Genomic DNA, 16081 nt, shown 5'->3' with positions numbered 1-16081 from the left:
TAGGGGGGAGAGGGGTGTTTAGTCTCCAAGGACGTCACTGATGTAGTTACACTGCTGCAAATTCCTTGGATGTGGACAAGTTCCTACTGCCATGCTCATAGATACCATAGTGGCAATCTGGGCAACTACCTTGGGAACTTTCCAGTTACCTTATGTCTTCTCCTTCTCTAACTATTACTATAGAACAGGGGTCTCAAACACGCGGTCCGCGGGGTTATTTCCTGCGGCCACCAAGCTCCCCTCACCTGCTGCCCCCCCCCTTCTCCCCAGTGCGCCGCATCCCCGTTCCTCTGCCTACCTCCAGGAGCTTCCCACCATCAAACAGCTGTTTGGCAGCACTTAGTGCTTTCCAGGAGGGAGGGGGAGAAGTGGGGAGCCACGCGCTCAGGGGAGGAGACGGAGAAGAGGCGGAGCAGGGGCGGGGATTTTGGGAAGGGGTTGGAATAGGGGCAGGGAGGGGGCAGAGTTGGGGTGGGGACTTTGGGGAGGGGTTGGAATGGGGGCGGGAAGAGGCGGGGCCTCATAGAAGGCGTGGAATGGGGGTGGGGCCAAGGCTTTTGTACCTTTATATCAAAAGGTGCCAGTGATGTGGCCCTTGGGCCAATGTACTAGTCCTCACGTGACCCTCCTGGTGATTTGAGTTTGAGATCCCTGCTATAGAACCATAAGCAACAAATATCAATCCAGCGTACGTGCTGCCAACTTTGAACACTGCAGTAAGCAATATGTCAGTTACACCGAAGAAAACTGTTAGAATAGGGATCGTTCACTGGGTCAGAAGGAAGTTTGACTCTATGGCATCAGATGATTCTAAAACTGCCAGTGGGGTTGAGAAATCAACAAGTTCCTTGTCCCAAAGCGCTGCTGGTGTCGTAACTTAAAATTCTGCCTTGGGATGGGTTAGTGGAGTTAACGGAGCCTTAGTACATGCATCTGTGTCCAGACAGAGTTCCACCAGGTGGAGTCTACTAGTGCTAGAGAATCCATTCTGATCCACTGGGCTTTTCGGGTTTGGAGCTCTTATCTAAGTAGTTCTGCCTCTCTCCCACTGGCTCCAATGGGATGAATTACTTGAGTAAGGGCTACCCGCGCACAGGTTTGCAGAATTGGGACCTTTATAGAGAAGTTTCCCTGGTGACCCCCAGCCAGAACTCATCATCATTTATCATTTATATGACAGCAAGGCCTACAAGACCTCATCCAAGAACCAGATCCTAGGTGCTGTATACACAGATGTTTTGAGGTCCTCTTTATGCGTACCTTTCATGCTAGCTAAAAATAAATAAGGGAAAGCGATACAAGGTTATTTTTAAACAAAACTACCTTCCCTTCTGCTTTGCGAGCCAGGGTACTTTTCCTCTATTTTTTTTTTCTTTAGTTCCTATCAATTACTTATATACAGCAACTTAACTTGGATTACCGGGGCTAGATACTGAGTGTAACCTGAGAGGAGGCACAGGGACAGAGCGAGCAAAGGAGGCAGGGTAATGCATAGCATGTCAAAGGTACTGCTGGAGAGGTAGGCATGTGCCCATTTAACAGCAGACCCCTAAAATAAACATGCTCTCCCACCAGGTTACGAACCCTTCATTACGTGTCTTAGAATGTCAGGATAGCCTCATGCACCTCGGTGATCTACCGGACCCTCAACTCCTTTTTAAGAGACAGCCCTGCGGCTCTCTCAGAGGCCCAGTGTGCAGCCGGCACAATCCGTCAATTACATTTCCCCCCCAAATTAAGGAATTAGACGAATGCTCAGCATTTTTATTCAGCATGGGCCAGATTCTAAATAGCACCTAACACAACAGGGCTCCATTCTCTGCGAGGCCTCTGGAGCCTTTTGTAATAAGGGTTTCTTACTCATTCAACTCCCACTGAGTTGAGTGGGAATTTTGCCTGAGTAAAGACTGAATAAAGACTTCAGGATTTGGCCCATCAACCAATCATTGAAGAGCCTAATGAAATAAATGCCCCATCTTCCCCCTTGTCTGTTGCATGAAATTGCTTATTATTATATGTACAATAAAGAGAAGAATCAACGTAATTACACACCCTTTCCCCACAATCGCTGTCATTATAATAACCATCATTAGGGGCTGTGATTGGGGATAATCATGTTTACCTCAGTAAACATTCTGCCTTGATCCTGAATGTGCACGGCTTGAACAGGAAAAGGGCTGTAGCCCATCGTTTAAAAAATCTGTTGCTCTCAGGCCCGTGCTGGTCTGTGGAAGGCTTGAAAGATACTCCCCGAACGCGGACCCTCAGTGTGGTTTTTATTAAGTGAGGAGCTGGATTGTTCCTTTTGGGGGACTGCTCCACCCTAGATGCATTGCAACTCACAGACCCCTCTCTGGGGCCGGAATCCTACCCCGATTCCCTCTTCCTTCGGAGGGCTAGCTTCCTCCTAGCCTACACCAGCAGCGAATTAAGCCTCCCCAGCCCTCTCTTGGCTTAGCTATGCTTGCTGACACCTGGGGGCTGGCTCTGCCCACTCCCCACCTGCTTATTCTGTGGGCATGTGGAGTAGCAGGCACACACCCCTCTGCTTACAGGAAGGATGGTGGTTAGGGCACTAGCCTAAGGACTTAGGAAATTTTGGGTCAATTCCCTGCTCCGCCACAGACTTCCAGTGTAACCCTGGGCAAGTCACTAAGGGCCAGGTATTGAGGTGAGGTGCCTAAAAATGCAGAGGGGTGACTAGTGGAATATTCAGACGCTCTGAAGTGTTTAGACACGTCGGAAAACCCCACTGGGCACCTGTGTGTGTTTTAGGCACCTAAATCGGGGCCTCAGTCTCTCTGGGCCTCAGTTCCCCTCTGTGAAATGGGGATAACAGCACTGCCCTGCCTCCAAGAGGTGATAAATACATTAAGATGTTTAGGGGGTGCTCAGAAACTAAAGTAATGGGGCCATAGAAGTACCTAAAACATACAGCCAGATTCCTGTGTGCCCATATTCAGGAGTGTCAGGAGGAGGGCATCTCCACCCCATTTGTCCCTGAGGGGACACCCAGTGCACCAGCCAAAAGCACCACTTAGGAAGTAAGGCGCTGAGTATCCATGGAGCAAGGTACTACTGAGCATGAATCAAATATGGCAGAATCTGGCCACAGGTTTCACCCAGACAAAACTCCCATTGAATGAGGCCCAGTTCTGCGCATCCTTGTTCATGAAATCAATGGGATTCTCCATGTGAGAAAGAGCCAGTCAGGTGAGACAGGGGTACAGGACAGGGCATTCATCTCCGGTAGTTTTGCCTCAATAAGGACTGAATTAATCCGGAAAACCTGAGATCCTATATCACTTCCTCCGCTCACATGGGGCCAGGTTGTGCTTCCCATACTCGCCCTCAGCGTTACTTCACTCTCCAAGGTGTCCCATCATTACTCAACATGGGAAAGGGTGGCACTATCAGGCCCAGGAACTGCCTGATCTAAAGTCCTTTAGGCCCAGGAATGCTCTCTTTGGGTAAGATATTTCAAAGGCTCCACTGGGAACTGATTTTCACAGGGAGTTGGGCACCATGCCTTTGAACCATGGGGGAGATTTTCAAAGTCCATTTGACTTTACACACATGGGGAAATTCAAGTCCTCTAGGACGCGGAGGGGATTTACTCCCATGAAGCAAAGATTTTCCTTATCAGATTCCGGATCTTAAAAGGCAGATTCCAAACTCGGAGCCCAGGCTTTCTCCATGACCATCAAGATTACAGTAAAAGGAATGATGACGTTAGCACAAGAATTCCCCCTGTGGGACAAGCAGCCTCCTTTTAGACAAAGGAATGTTTACTTTAGAGGTCAACCTGGATGGAGGAGAGGATGGATAGATTAGATAGATAGATTAGATGGATAAGGACCAAACATATGTAAACTCTTGTCTCATAAACAACAGAATAAATTTACCAGGAAGCCACCAATTTGGGGCAAAGTGGAAATAAACTCCATTTTCTAGTCAAATGTAAACCATTCAACTTTGTAATTAATTGGAGTGGGGTAATTATTCAGGCCATATGCATTCATTAGAAAAGTCTCATTCCCTGATATGCCTGTCCACATCTTGGCTGGATATCAAACCTAACATCATCCCATGCAAAGTCCCTGGAAAGAGGGATTTATGAAAATAGACTCTCTGAGTCAGTGTGTGATATATTCGCTACCTGAAAAGATGCAAACTGTTCTAAAACTCGACTCAGCAGCCAGCTCGGAGTAACCGGGCATTGTTCAGCCAATTAACCAAATACTTGTCTTAACTCCAGATGCCTGTGCTTTGGAATCTGTGAGGGGAAATTGCTGTACCTTCTATTAAAGGGAGGGAGGGTGAGTATTATTAGCACTGACACAAAAGAAAAGAGAAAATGACTGGAGCCCTCATCCTACAACTGCCCCTTTAAGAAATATTTTACATCTTTCCGAACAATATATGTGACAATGTATATGATTACTTAATGCCAAATATCTCCTAATATTGATCACCTAGAAAAGCACACAGAGAAACCAATTAGCACTAGCACTTCGGAACCATGAGATTTGCCTAGTGCTGAAAGAGACAGAACTTTGAATGAATTAAAAGCTTAAAAGACACTTCCAAGTATTTTTTTTATATAATTTTAATTTTTTTTTAAACTCAACATTCATTGTGATTCCCTTTAGAAGCTTGAAAAGAAATTTTTCTTCCCCTGATTTTTCCCTTTTCCGTTTGGGAACCTTTTTCCCCCTCCTGTACTTTCAAAAAAGATGAAATTAAAAAGTCTTATTTTACAAGAATAATTATTGTTATTATCTGTAATAGTGGAACTTGTAGAGGCCCTGACTCAGATCAGGGCCCCATTGTGCTAGGCGCTGTACAAACACAGGGGAAGAGAGATCATCCCTGCCCCAAAGAGTCTACAGTTTAAGCAGACAAAGCTAGTATTATGATTATTTCCAATTCACAGGTGAAGGAATCGAGACACTGAGAAATTAAATGACTTACTAAAAGTCACACAGGAAGTCAGTGGCAGGGCCAGGAATTAAAATGGGTCCCAGTCCACTTCAGTTCCACCATGCCCCCTCCTGTCCTCACCCAGCCCTTTGTCCCTATATGTTGGGGGAGGAGCGGCAGCTGGCATATGACATGGCTATGTAGTCTTTGCCAGCTTTAGGCTAATGGAGATGCCCCTTCACAGGGAGAATTTTCCTGTCCAGTTCTCTGGATGGTTTAAATTCACTTTGCACCGTGTCAGTGGCACAACGTGAACTTGTCAGACTACTAAATCCAGCCTCGTGTATCCTACTGAATACAAGGGGCCTGACTGTCCTCTGCATTATTCCACTGTCAATGGGGCCAATGAGCATAAACCCGGAGGAACGCAATGAGGAGTTCGGCCCAAGGTGCCTTACCCACAGAACTATCGTGGTTAGTAAAGGTAAATGCCTATGGACGTTTGGCAGCAGGATCAGAGCCTTTAATAGTCAACTGCAGAGCCAGCAGAAAGATGAGCACAAACCAACTGTTTTTTTGGTCAGGTCCTACAAAAAGGGGCTACTATTTTGCTTTCCACATTTCTCAGTAACCCGGGGAGACGCACATAAAGCACTTTAATAAAATGGTGGAGTTAAAGGAACATGTCGACAAGGATGACCCAGTGTACTTGGATTTCCAGAAAGCCTTTGAGAAGGTCCCTTACCAAAGGCTCGTAAGCAAACTAAGAAGTCCTGGGATACGACGCTAGGTTCTCTCATGGATCAGTAACTGGTTAAAAGACAGGGCAGGAATAAATGGTCAGTTTTCACAGCGGAGAGTGGTAAATAATGGTGTCCCCCAGGGGTCTGTACTGGGACCAGTGCTGTTCAACATAGTCATAAACGATCTGGAAAAAGGGGTAAACAATGACGTTGCAAAGTTTGCAGATGATACAAAATTACTCAAGACAGTTAAGTCCAAAGCAGACTGCAAAGAGTTACAAGGGGATCTCACAAAACGGGGTGAATGGGCAACAAAATGGCAGATGAAATTCAATGTGGATAAATGCAAAGTAATGAACATTGGAAAATGTAATCCCAACTATACATACAAAATGTTGAGTCGAAATTAGCTGTTACCACTCTAAGAAAGAGATCTTGGGGTCATTGTAGTAAATCTCTGAAAACATCCACTCAATGTGCAGCGGCAGTCAAGAAAACTAACAGAATGTTAGGAACCACTAAGAAGGGATAGCTAATAAGACAGAAAATATCATAATGCCAATATATAAAGCCATGGTAGGCCCAAACCTTGAATACGGCAATCAGTTCTGCTCGCCCCATCTCAAAAAAGCTATATTAAAATTGGACAAGGTACAGAGAAAGGCAACAAAAATGATAAGGGGTAAGGAACAGCTTCCATAGGAGGAGAGGGTAAAAAGACTGGGACTGTTCATCTTGGAAAAAAGATGACTAAGGGGGGACATGACAGAGGTTTATAAAATCATGACTGATGTGGAGAAACTGATTAGGGAAATGTTATTTATTCCTTCACATAACACAAGAACCCGGGGGTCACACAATGAATTTAATAGGCAGAAGGTTTAAAACAAACAAAAGGAAATACACTGTCAACCTATGGTACTCATTGCCAGGTGATGTTGTGACGGCCAAAACTATAACTGGGTTCAAAAAAGAATTAGATAAGTTCATGGCGGACAGGTCCATCAGTGGCTATTAGCCAAGATGGTCAAGGATACAACCCCATGTTCTGCATGCCCCTAAGCCTCTGACTGCCAGAAGCGGGGACAGGTCAACCCAGGATGGATCACACGATACATTGCCTTGTTCTGTTCATTACCTCTCAAGCACCTGGCATTGGCCACTATGGACTATTGGTCTGACCCAGTATGGGCATTCTTAGGTTCTTATTAGAGAGTTAGGACCTGAAGGAGGTTCTCTAGCAGATTACAACTGTTTCAAGGCTGATGAAATTGGGAACCTAAAAATCTGGACAGTGTCCCTTTAAATCTTCCTGAAATTGACCAAGTCACTGACTAGTAAAACCCTACTCTGTAGTATAGTACAAACTGGTTCTTTAGGCCATTCAGAAAATTTACATTTAAAGAAGAGAACAGACTATAAGGGTCCCTAGTAAAGTTTACCAGCACTGAATTTTTTATTCCCTTTCCATTTGGATGGGAGGTTATATAAAGTGATTTTTCCATCGGCACACATAAAACATGTCCACCATTCGTGGGAGTGCACGAGGACTTTGCCAAGGATAACACTGCACCTCTGGGACATCTGACCTAGGGCCCAGCCCAGCCCTCTTCACCCAGGGATTGCAGCCGTAGAGAGGACTTTTGGGCCCACTACAACATGTTTGCTGACTGGCTCCCATTTCACCCCACTTGCAGATGCTTTGGGGCCCCAGTACAATTGCCCCTCCTCCCATCAGCTGTGCCCACCAATGTTGATGAACATTTTGCCTGAGTAAGGAGCAAGTATGAAGTGAAGAACCAGTCTCCCATTCAGCAAAATGCCCCCCAATGTTATAAACTAGAGTGGACAATTCCCAGGGGCTCGAACTCTAAATACAGTCACAACAAGGAAATCAGGTGAGAAAAATTCCAAACTCTACAGCCCGCTCCGGAGTGAGACCCAAAATGTGTTGGCTGTGACCATCTTTAAACAAAGCTGTAGCCAGCAGGGCTCTTGGCTGGAAGGATGGTCCAGGTGAGGCATCAGTCTAAGACTCAAGAGGCCCGAATTCAATTCCCAGTCTATTTGGGAATACCTGGAAAGGGAGAAGACCTCTTCCAGATTGATCTATTGAGTGGAATTAGTCAACAATAAAGTGTTCATAGAGTAGACAGTCACCCTGGAGTATAGAATGCATTATTATTATTTAGATTACAGATGAGCTTAGAGACCTCAAACAAGACCACAGCTCCATTGGGCTGGGTGCTGTACACGCACAGATAGGAAGATACAGTCCCTGCCCCAAAGAACTATAATAGACACGACAGCGGCTCAAGGTCACATGGTAAGTTAGTGGGTCCCTTCTGCATGTTATTGCGGCCTGGAGCAAGTTAGAGCAGCCTTTCTTCTGCTCTAACAGTGCAGGAGGAAGAGCCAGGCACAGCAGCATGATTAAGGGCTGGTCTACACTGGGGGGGGATCGATCCAAGACACGTGAATAGTGTAGCTGAAGTTGAAGTATCTTGGATCGAATTACCTGGGGTCCAGATGGCGCGGGATCGACGGCCGCGGCTCCCCCGTCGACTCTGCTACCGCCGCTCGCTCCGGTGGAGTTCCGGAGGCAACAGTGAGCGCGTTCGGGGATCGATATATCGCGTCTTAACGAGACATGATATATCGATCCCGGATAAATCGATTGCTACCCGCCGATACGGTGGGTAGTGAAGACGTACCCCAAGGAAGCATATACACACCCTGACTCGTACTCTCTGTAATTTGGCCACATGCAAGGATCTTGCCCACAAAACTTTGATCTATATAACTTTTGTGTAAGTATTTCAGACACAGATCCTCAAGATCCCACTGCAGCTCTGGGAAGTCAACCACATCAGATACATGTACCTCTACCCAACAGTTGATTCACATTATGTGCATCAAAGCAGGGCAAAAACACCCAATGTCCTTGTCAACATGCCCATGCCAATCAACCTCTCGGAAAACATGGGTTACTTGTAGCATCCAAAGCAGAGTGGGCAGGGGTAGAGATTATCACCCATCCTCTTCCAAAGGCGGGAACATGCTCTGTTTCATACAACTGCACCAGAAAGCACAGACGCTGTTGTGACCCCAGCCTTGTGACCAATGGTTGTGCCTTTTCTCTTCATACAACAAGTTATATGAAGAAGCCACCCAGGCACAATGGGGTCCCAGACAACCACCTGTACTAATACACTCAAACACGCCAGGCCTAGCTACATGCACACTGATGCTCTGGCCGCTTCTAAACCACTGAGCACAGTGTGTGCCATTAGAAGGCCCACAACTATTTAAAGGGATATTTCCCTATCTCTCTTCACTACAGCTAGAAACAACCACCACCACCATGGGACCAAACAATCCAAAATGTCTCATAGAGCATTGGTTCTGTTCTTTTTATTATCTTTTTTTTTCCTTCTGTCCATGGTCCCCACTCTTCCTTCAAGACCTTTTTCTTCTCTAACTTGACCTTCTCCCTCATTTTTTTAACATCTGGCATTTTCTCTCTTTATCATTCTTTCTCTCTCGCAATCACACCTTGGTCCTCTCCTCTGTCCCTTGGGGAGAAAAGGGCAATTGCTCCTCACCCTCCAAATACGACTATGTCGATAGCCCCACATGACATATCAGCCTCAGGAACTTTTTCCTGCCCCCAAACATGACACTCATTGTAACACTGTGTCTGGGCACACTGACCTTTCAGAAAGTGAATAGGAACCTTCCCCACTGACTTCCAGGGGCGCTGGGTCAATCCATCCTGTCTGTGGGGCAGAACTGCCACCTGTAGGTATCTAAGCTAACCAATGCCCGGCGATAGCACTGGGATCCAAACAACCCCCCATTTCCTTCGGGATCCTCCACAATGGTGCTTCACAAGGAGAATGATGGCAGGGAAACTGTCCTCGAGAGCTCTCGCTCCAAACAGATGGCAGAAATGCCATGCACCTCATGTGGGTGATAAGGCGGTAAAGGGGATTCTGTCTTGAGATTGCTGGACACATGGAGACCCTGCAGTTCTCTCTCTAGCATCACAGGTCTACAGCCCCCACTCAGAGTCTCCCCAAGCCGTGGGCTACACGGTCCTGGACTGGAAGATGACCATACGACAGACATAGCAGGTTCCTTTGGGGAAAAAAATCCCCAGCGTATACTTAATCTAATCTTTGGGGTGTTTTATTAATTCCCAGGGGATTTAAAGAAGATACCAACCACTCTAGCTCTTTCCATCCCCTTCGATTCCCTTTGCCTTATCACTTCTCATTCCACATCTTACTGAAAATTAACAGAGGCAAACGTGGCCATCAATCTGATGGAGATATAATTAGTACACCTCTACCCTGATATAACGTGACTCGATATAACACGAATTCAGATATAACGCGGTAAAGCAGTGCTCCGGGGGAGGGCGGGGCTGCACACCCCGGCGGATCAAAGCAAGTTCAATATAACGCGGTTTCAACTATAACGCGGTAAGATTTTTTGGCTCCCAAGGACAGCGTTATATCGGGGTAGAGGTGTACCAATGGCTAGCTGATCAGTACTGGCTCCACCTCCAGGGGGCATCAGTTGAGTGGGCCACACATCAGAGTTGCTTTCAAATGAAATATCAGCACCTCTCCCCCTTCACACTCATTGCGTGGGTTTGAGCTGCAAAGATTCCTTCGGCAAAAGCACTGGTTTACAAAAGAGCTGTCATACTGGGTCAGACCAATGGTCCATCTAACCCAGTATCCTGTCTTCCGACCGTGGCCAGTGCCAGACGCCCCAGAGGAAAAGAGTAGAACAGGGCAATTATCCAGTGATCCATCCCCTGTCGTCCAATCCCAGCTTCTGCCAAAGAAAGGCGGGGGGGGAAACCCAACTTTTGTTTACGATTAGCTTCATCAAAACAATGAGCAAAAATGAAACGAATCCTTTTCTCTGCTATGAAACGCCGGTTTTAAATTACCAAAGCAGCAGCAGGTCTGGACTGTTAAGTGTCTAGGCTCCACTCAAGTGCAGGCTGCGGTGGGACAGTGACATCTGATATAATAGCAACACCAGATTAGTAGCTTTGTGCCTTTCCCAATATGTCAGCCTGCTTCCCTCGCTCTTCTTTTAAAGTGCAATTATTGACATGTCTGCCCCCTTAAACATTGGTTTTATATGCTTGCCAGTGACTCCCGAACATGTGTCAACAATTATTTTTATTTCCTTGAAAAACCAAAATGTTGCATATTCTTTCGGATAAAGTGACTGGGTAGGTTTTCATGAGCTCTGTTCTGTAATTTATTAGTTTCCAAACTCTGTAAAACGACAAGCTCCAGTAAAGTTCAAATAAATTGGTCATTCCAAAGTAATTTTGAATTGACTATTTCCCCTCCCACCACATTTGGATTTAGGCAAATTAAAATTAAAATTCGTAATCTGCAAAAGGTTTGCCTGGCTTGTCTGGTTAGATCAAATAAAAGGGTGATATTATGGGTCAAAACACCAGAAAGCCGCTCATGTTCTGAGGCTGTTACAATCTGCAAAATGAAATGCATGGCATGGTCTCTAATCAATGCAGAATTAGCTCTCTGCTTTCAACAGGAAAAAGCCAGACGCTCAGCATGGAGCTATACCGACACGCTGCTCCTCACACAGAAACCACACGTTTCGGGCCCGATCCTGCTCCCGCTGAAGTCAATAAGAAAGCTCCCATTGACTTCAATGGGAGTAGAAGCCAGCCTTTGAATGTCAATGCTGCACCATGGTGATAAAGCCAGGCTCTCTTGATCTCAACACGTCAGACAAAGGAGTTACTTTTAGGCAGTGGGGAAGCGAATGCATGGGGGGGGGGGATAAAGGAGCACACACTAAATGGAACTGCTTCTAAAGTATCTGTGGAGCACAGTGGAGAAGGGGCTGGCGCTGCCTGGGATCTGTGCTCTGCACTTAGCATGCTCCAAGAGGAAGAGGAGAGAGAGAGAAATTCCAGGCACAAAGAAGGGAATCAGAAAAGTAAAGTCAGTGTGAAGGAAAAAAGAAAGAGAGTTCCTCGTTCGTATGTATACAATAAAAAGGCCTTGTCTGCTGTTTGACAGCAGTTACTGCTGGGAGCCTGATTCTGCTCTCACGTATGTCCTGTAAATGACACCAGTAAAGTCAGTGGAGTCACAGTGGTGTAGAAATGGAGGGGGGGTTGGGGAGTCAGGACTGTAATATAGACCCTGGGCCCAACTCTGTATTCTTTACGTGCTCTCAACTCCCAATGGACTTCACAGGGAGTTTGGGGAGTAGGAGGACAGCAGGATGATACGTAATAAAAAACAGGAAGAAATGATTAGACAGATGTATAAAATTTCTATCTGTATTGCCATTATGCCGAGTCTCATCTAGCTGCTTGGGTTGGGGACTGACTATATGTACAGCACCTAATACCATAGGGCACGCTCTGCATTAGCCATTAGGTACCGTTGAAATATAAATATTAAATAATAATAGGCACCCTGATACCTTGGGGTTGGGCATGATGTTATTCCAATAACAATCATTGTATATTTACACAATACGGTAATGCAGGCATACTCTACGCTCTCTTTTCAGCACTCTCAGGTTTTACATGTAACTTTTTGTTATTGCTAGACAACCCTTGCTGTCATTTTATTAACCATGAGATTTTGATTGCAAATGAAAACTGATCAGCTCTCAGTACTTCAACACATTCTCAAACTGAACTCCCTGAACGAAACAAAGACCGAATGCAGGTTTGAATTTCATATATTGTCTTTGAGTTTCATTAGGGAAATGATACCAGATACCCTGTATGTATTTTAAGAGAAAAGACAGGGTCTTATGCCAGTTTAGGAGAAAGCAATCCCTTTTCACATTAAAAAAACCTAAAGCCATGTAGAATAGGAATTAGCGAAAGCTTATAGCTTCAATAATTTCAAAGTTAAGCCTACTTAAATATAAATGACAACATTTAATTCCAAGGCTGTTACTAAGCAGAACCTGGGTGCATCTCATATCCTGTGCCTTTCTTTGAATGCAGGGCTCAGCAGTGACAGACAAAAGCTGTCCATCACCCAGAACAAAGAACTCCAGGAAATTAAAAGAAGAGGAAATACTGTCTTGAAGCTGAACCCAGCTCCCATGAACTGAGCCCCCAGCCGGTTCAGCTTTCACTGGGTTTATTTAAGAGGCAGCCTACACTAATTTTGGAAAGTTTGAAAAACCCGAGGATGGAACTCAAGCATTATGTAATGAAAAGCGAGAACATCCTGAGAAAAAGAAAGCCTAACATGACACAGTACCTCCTGTATGCAGAACCCATGAGTCACAGCCTCCATCACAGTGGAGAAGGTTTCTATTGAGTTACTGATTGACATACATATAGAATGTTTTCTTAAGTTCAGCAGAGCACAGAAACTTACACTCACTGTTTCTACAGTGTTAAGCCTATGGGGGGGGGGGGGGATCCTAGAATAAGAAGGAAAAAACAACAACAACCTTTTAAACCGCAGCCAAATGTTCCTAAGAAGGACCAGGAAAGCACACCACCAAGTCACCAAAACAACTACACACTGCAATACAAACGAAAACATGATGCAATCTAAGAGATCAGTAGGCAATAAACTAATAATGAGCTTGATTTTTGAAGGTTAAACTTTCAATAACTTGCAATGAAAAAAAGAGGTAAAAACACCAGAAGTATTATTTCAATCACCTTAATTGCACTATTATCTATCCAGAAATCATACCAGGCTGATTGTAATAAGGAGACCTGTCTCGTTACTGTTCAATTCATCACCGTTTTTATATTTTCCAATAGCTTCACACACTTCTTCTATCATTGGCTGCTAAGGACCATGCACCAGGTTTATTAATGTAATAACCCAGCAACCTGATTTCCTAATCATTTTTCATACACTCAGATTAAGTGTAACACTATTCTCCTGTTCTGAGAAGGCTAAGCTGTTTCTCGAACAACTCATACTGTATTTTGTTCAGGTTCCTCCACTAACTGGGGAGGGGGAAAGAGAGAAAATCATTTTCCCACGTGAATATTTCCACCTTTGCCAGAGAGGATCACTTGCCTTTCTTGGCTCTGTTTTTACATTGATTTTGTATTTTAACGGCACCCAGAGTAGGGGAGAAAATGTTACAATTTATCAGCAGGGTTTGTGGTAGATCCAGCGGAAAATCCCTTTGATGTTTTTGTAGTTCAGCCTTAGACCTATGCGGGTGTTACTAGTTGTGTTGCCGTTTGTGTGAACTAAAGCCAAGCATTACATGAAAGCATAACACTTGTAGGTTTAAAATAGTTTGCTATTTCCCTTGTAACTTTCACTATAACTTCTTCCCCATGAGCGATCATTTGCATTGACAAGGATTGTGCATTTTATGGTAGGATTCCTACACACACACACACTCACTCCAGTGTGTGTATATTCTTCCGGGTGTGAATTCTAAGTAGTAACGGTACAAACAGCATTGCAATCATAGGAATTAAGGTTGGTGTGACTGAGTGATCTATCACCGATAATGAATGCCATGGGCTCTATTCTGAATCTATATCCAGGGGGGGTCTTTCCTTTCTTCCAATTGAACAAATGGCATTTCTGAAATAGTTGGGACATTTCCAATTAATTTGGTTTATAATTTGATAGGCCATCATAAAATTCTATAGGAACGTCTCTGGGGGAGGGGGAATCCCCCATTATTTAAGTGTATATCCCCTTCTCTCCAACCTACACAGCTACACACAATCTTCGCCACTGAAGCCAATCAAGATTTAAACTTCAAAAACCTGGCCAGAGAACATTTTAAATGGCTTGGCTTGCAGTTTACCAGCATACCCCTGCCTCCCCCCTTCCCTCCCATAAGAGCCCGATTGACAGGGGAAATCCTGTCGAACTTTGCAAACATGTGATGCTAATACAGAACATGGGGATGGAATACAATGCCTGTGTGTGTGTGTTTAAAAAAAAGTTTACTCGGCGCTTCCAAATATCGCGCACAGACATCTGGCCCGGTTTCAGAATGAGTCAGACGCAGATGAAATCAGAAGGGCATTTCAGTGCAAGGATGAGCCTACCTGATGCAACTGATGGGACTCCGGAGCGGCCGGCTGGAGCCCCGAAAAGAGCGAGTCTGTCTATACTACCGAACTGCCCAGGGGGATAACAGCCAAGCCAGCAAGTGCTGCGCGGCCACAGAGTGGGGGTGTGGGTGTAGCGAGAGAGCAACCCGTTTGCAGCAGGGGTATTCACGGCTGCTTGGCAAATTTCCCTGTTTGGAAAGGCGCTTGTTGACAGAACCATGTGCTCCCAGCAAAGCAGCGAGGAAAATCAAAACACAGACGGGGAGTGTGTGGCTGGATCAGCGCTGGTGCCCTCCCGCCCCGTCCTTACATCCCCCCCTTTAAAGCAAAGAAAACCAGGCACAAATTCCGGTGCAAATGCCCCCGCAAGAGAGGGGCTCCCGCCCCTTCTGCAAAGCGGCTCAGCAAGGCGCCCCGAGCCGGCGAGAGGCAGGTCGGAGCCGGGGTAGATGGCATGGGGTGGAGGGGTCTCTCCCGCCGGGCAGGCAGGAGAAGGCGCCCCGCTTACCTCCCGCGAAGGCGAGCAGCAGGAATCCGAACACGCCGGCCGGCAGAGGGGAGCCGGGGGAAGCCATGGAACCACTTTTGGTGCGGCTGGTGTTTCTCCTCCTCTGCGATCGGGGGTGGAAAATCCAGCTGGAGGGGGGGGGGAGAGAATCAGCCCCCCCCAAAAGCGGCTTTCAAGCCCCCCCAAAAAAAATATCCGCAAAGCACCGAAATGGAAAAAGGGGTGGAGGTGGTTGGAAGCCAACCTAGATCCTCATGGTGCGAGCGCTGCCTAAGACAATTGGTGGCTGGAGAGGCTGGAATGGGCTTGCGCCATCTTGCACATCTATCAGGGATCTGTCAGCATCTCCCTTTGCTCTTTGCAAACACACAGGCATGAACATTACTGCCTCCTCTGCACCGGGGCCAGCGATCCCTCTCTTCCCCCCTTGCACACTCGCTCCTCTCTCTCCTGGAGGCCCCTTCTGGGGAACAAAAGATCCAACTGGCGCTTTATGCGACTGGACATTTCAAGGCAAAGCAAACGGATCCCCTCCTTACCCCACTATGCTTTGAACTGGAGCCTGGATATTCCAGGGGAACATCAAAAGGCTCGTGCACTTTCTTTTATAAGCCGGCGAATAGCTGCTTTCTTTCCTGAGATTCAGGGGAGCCGGGCTCCTTTTGCAAAGCATAAAGGAAAAGGCAGAGAGGGGAGTCCAAGAAAAAGTGATGCTCGTGTTCGCACCGTAGTTTAAAAAAAAAAATTAAAGGACACACACACAAAAATGTTGCCTGGGAACCTTTTCCTTTGGCCCGACTACAAATACCGCTGCCCGTTTTT

The 16081-nt window shown here is 46.0% G+C and overlaps 1 protein-coding gene across 1 annotated transcript in view; it reads right to left on the bottom strand.

The window, feature by feature from the left end:
* IGDCC3 (immunoglobulin superfamily DCC subclass member 3) overlaps positions 1-15326 on the bottom strand; it is a 182390-nt gene extending 167064 nt beyond the window's left edge. Inside the window, exon 1 of the mRNA XM_054042149.1 lies at positions 15260-15326. Coding sequence (XP_053898124.1) covers positions 15260-15326 — 67 coding nt within the window. The remainder of the gene's footprint in view (positions 1-15259) is intronic.
* Between the last annotated feature and the right edge of the window lie 755 nt (positions 15327-16081).

Source organism: Malaclemys terrapin, chromosome 10 (genome assembly GCF_027887155.1).
Source record: "Malaclemys terrapin pileata isolate rMalTer1 chromosome 10, rMalTer1.hap1, whole genome shotgun sequence".
Taxonomy (NCBI): Eukaryota; Metazoa; Chordata; order Testudines; family Emydidae; genus Malaclemys; species Malaclemys terrapin.
The sequence above is the reverse complement of the archived record's forward strand: the minus strand, read 5'-3'. Positions and strand labels throughout refer to the sequence as shown.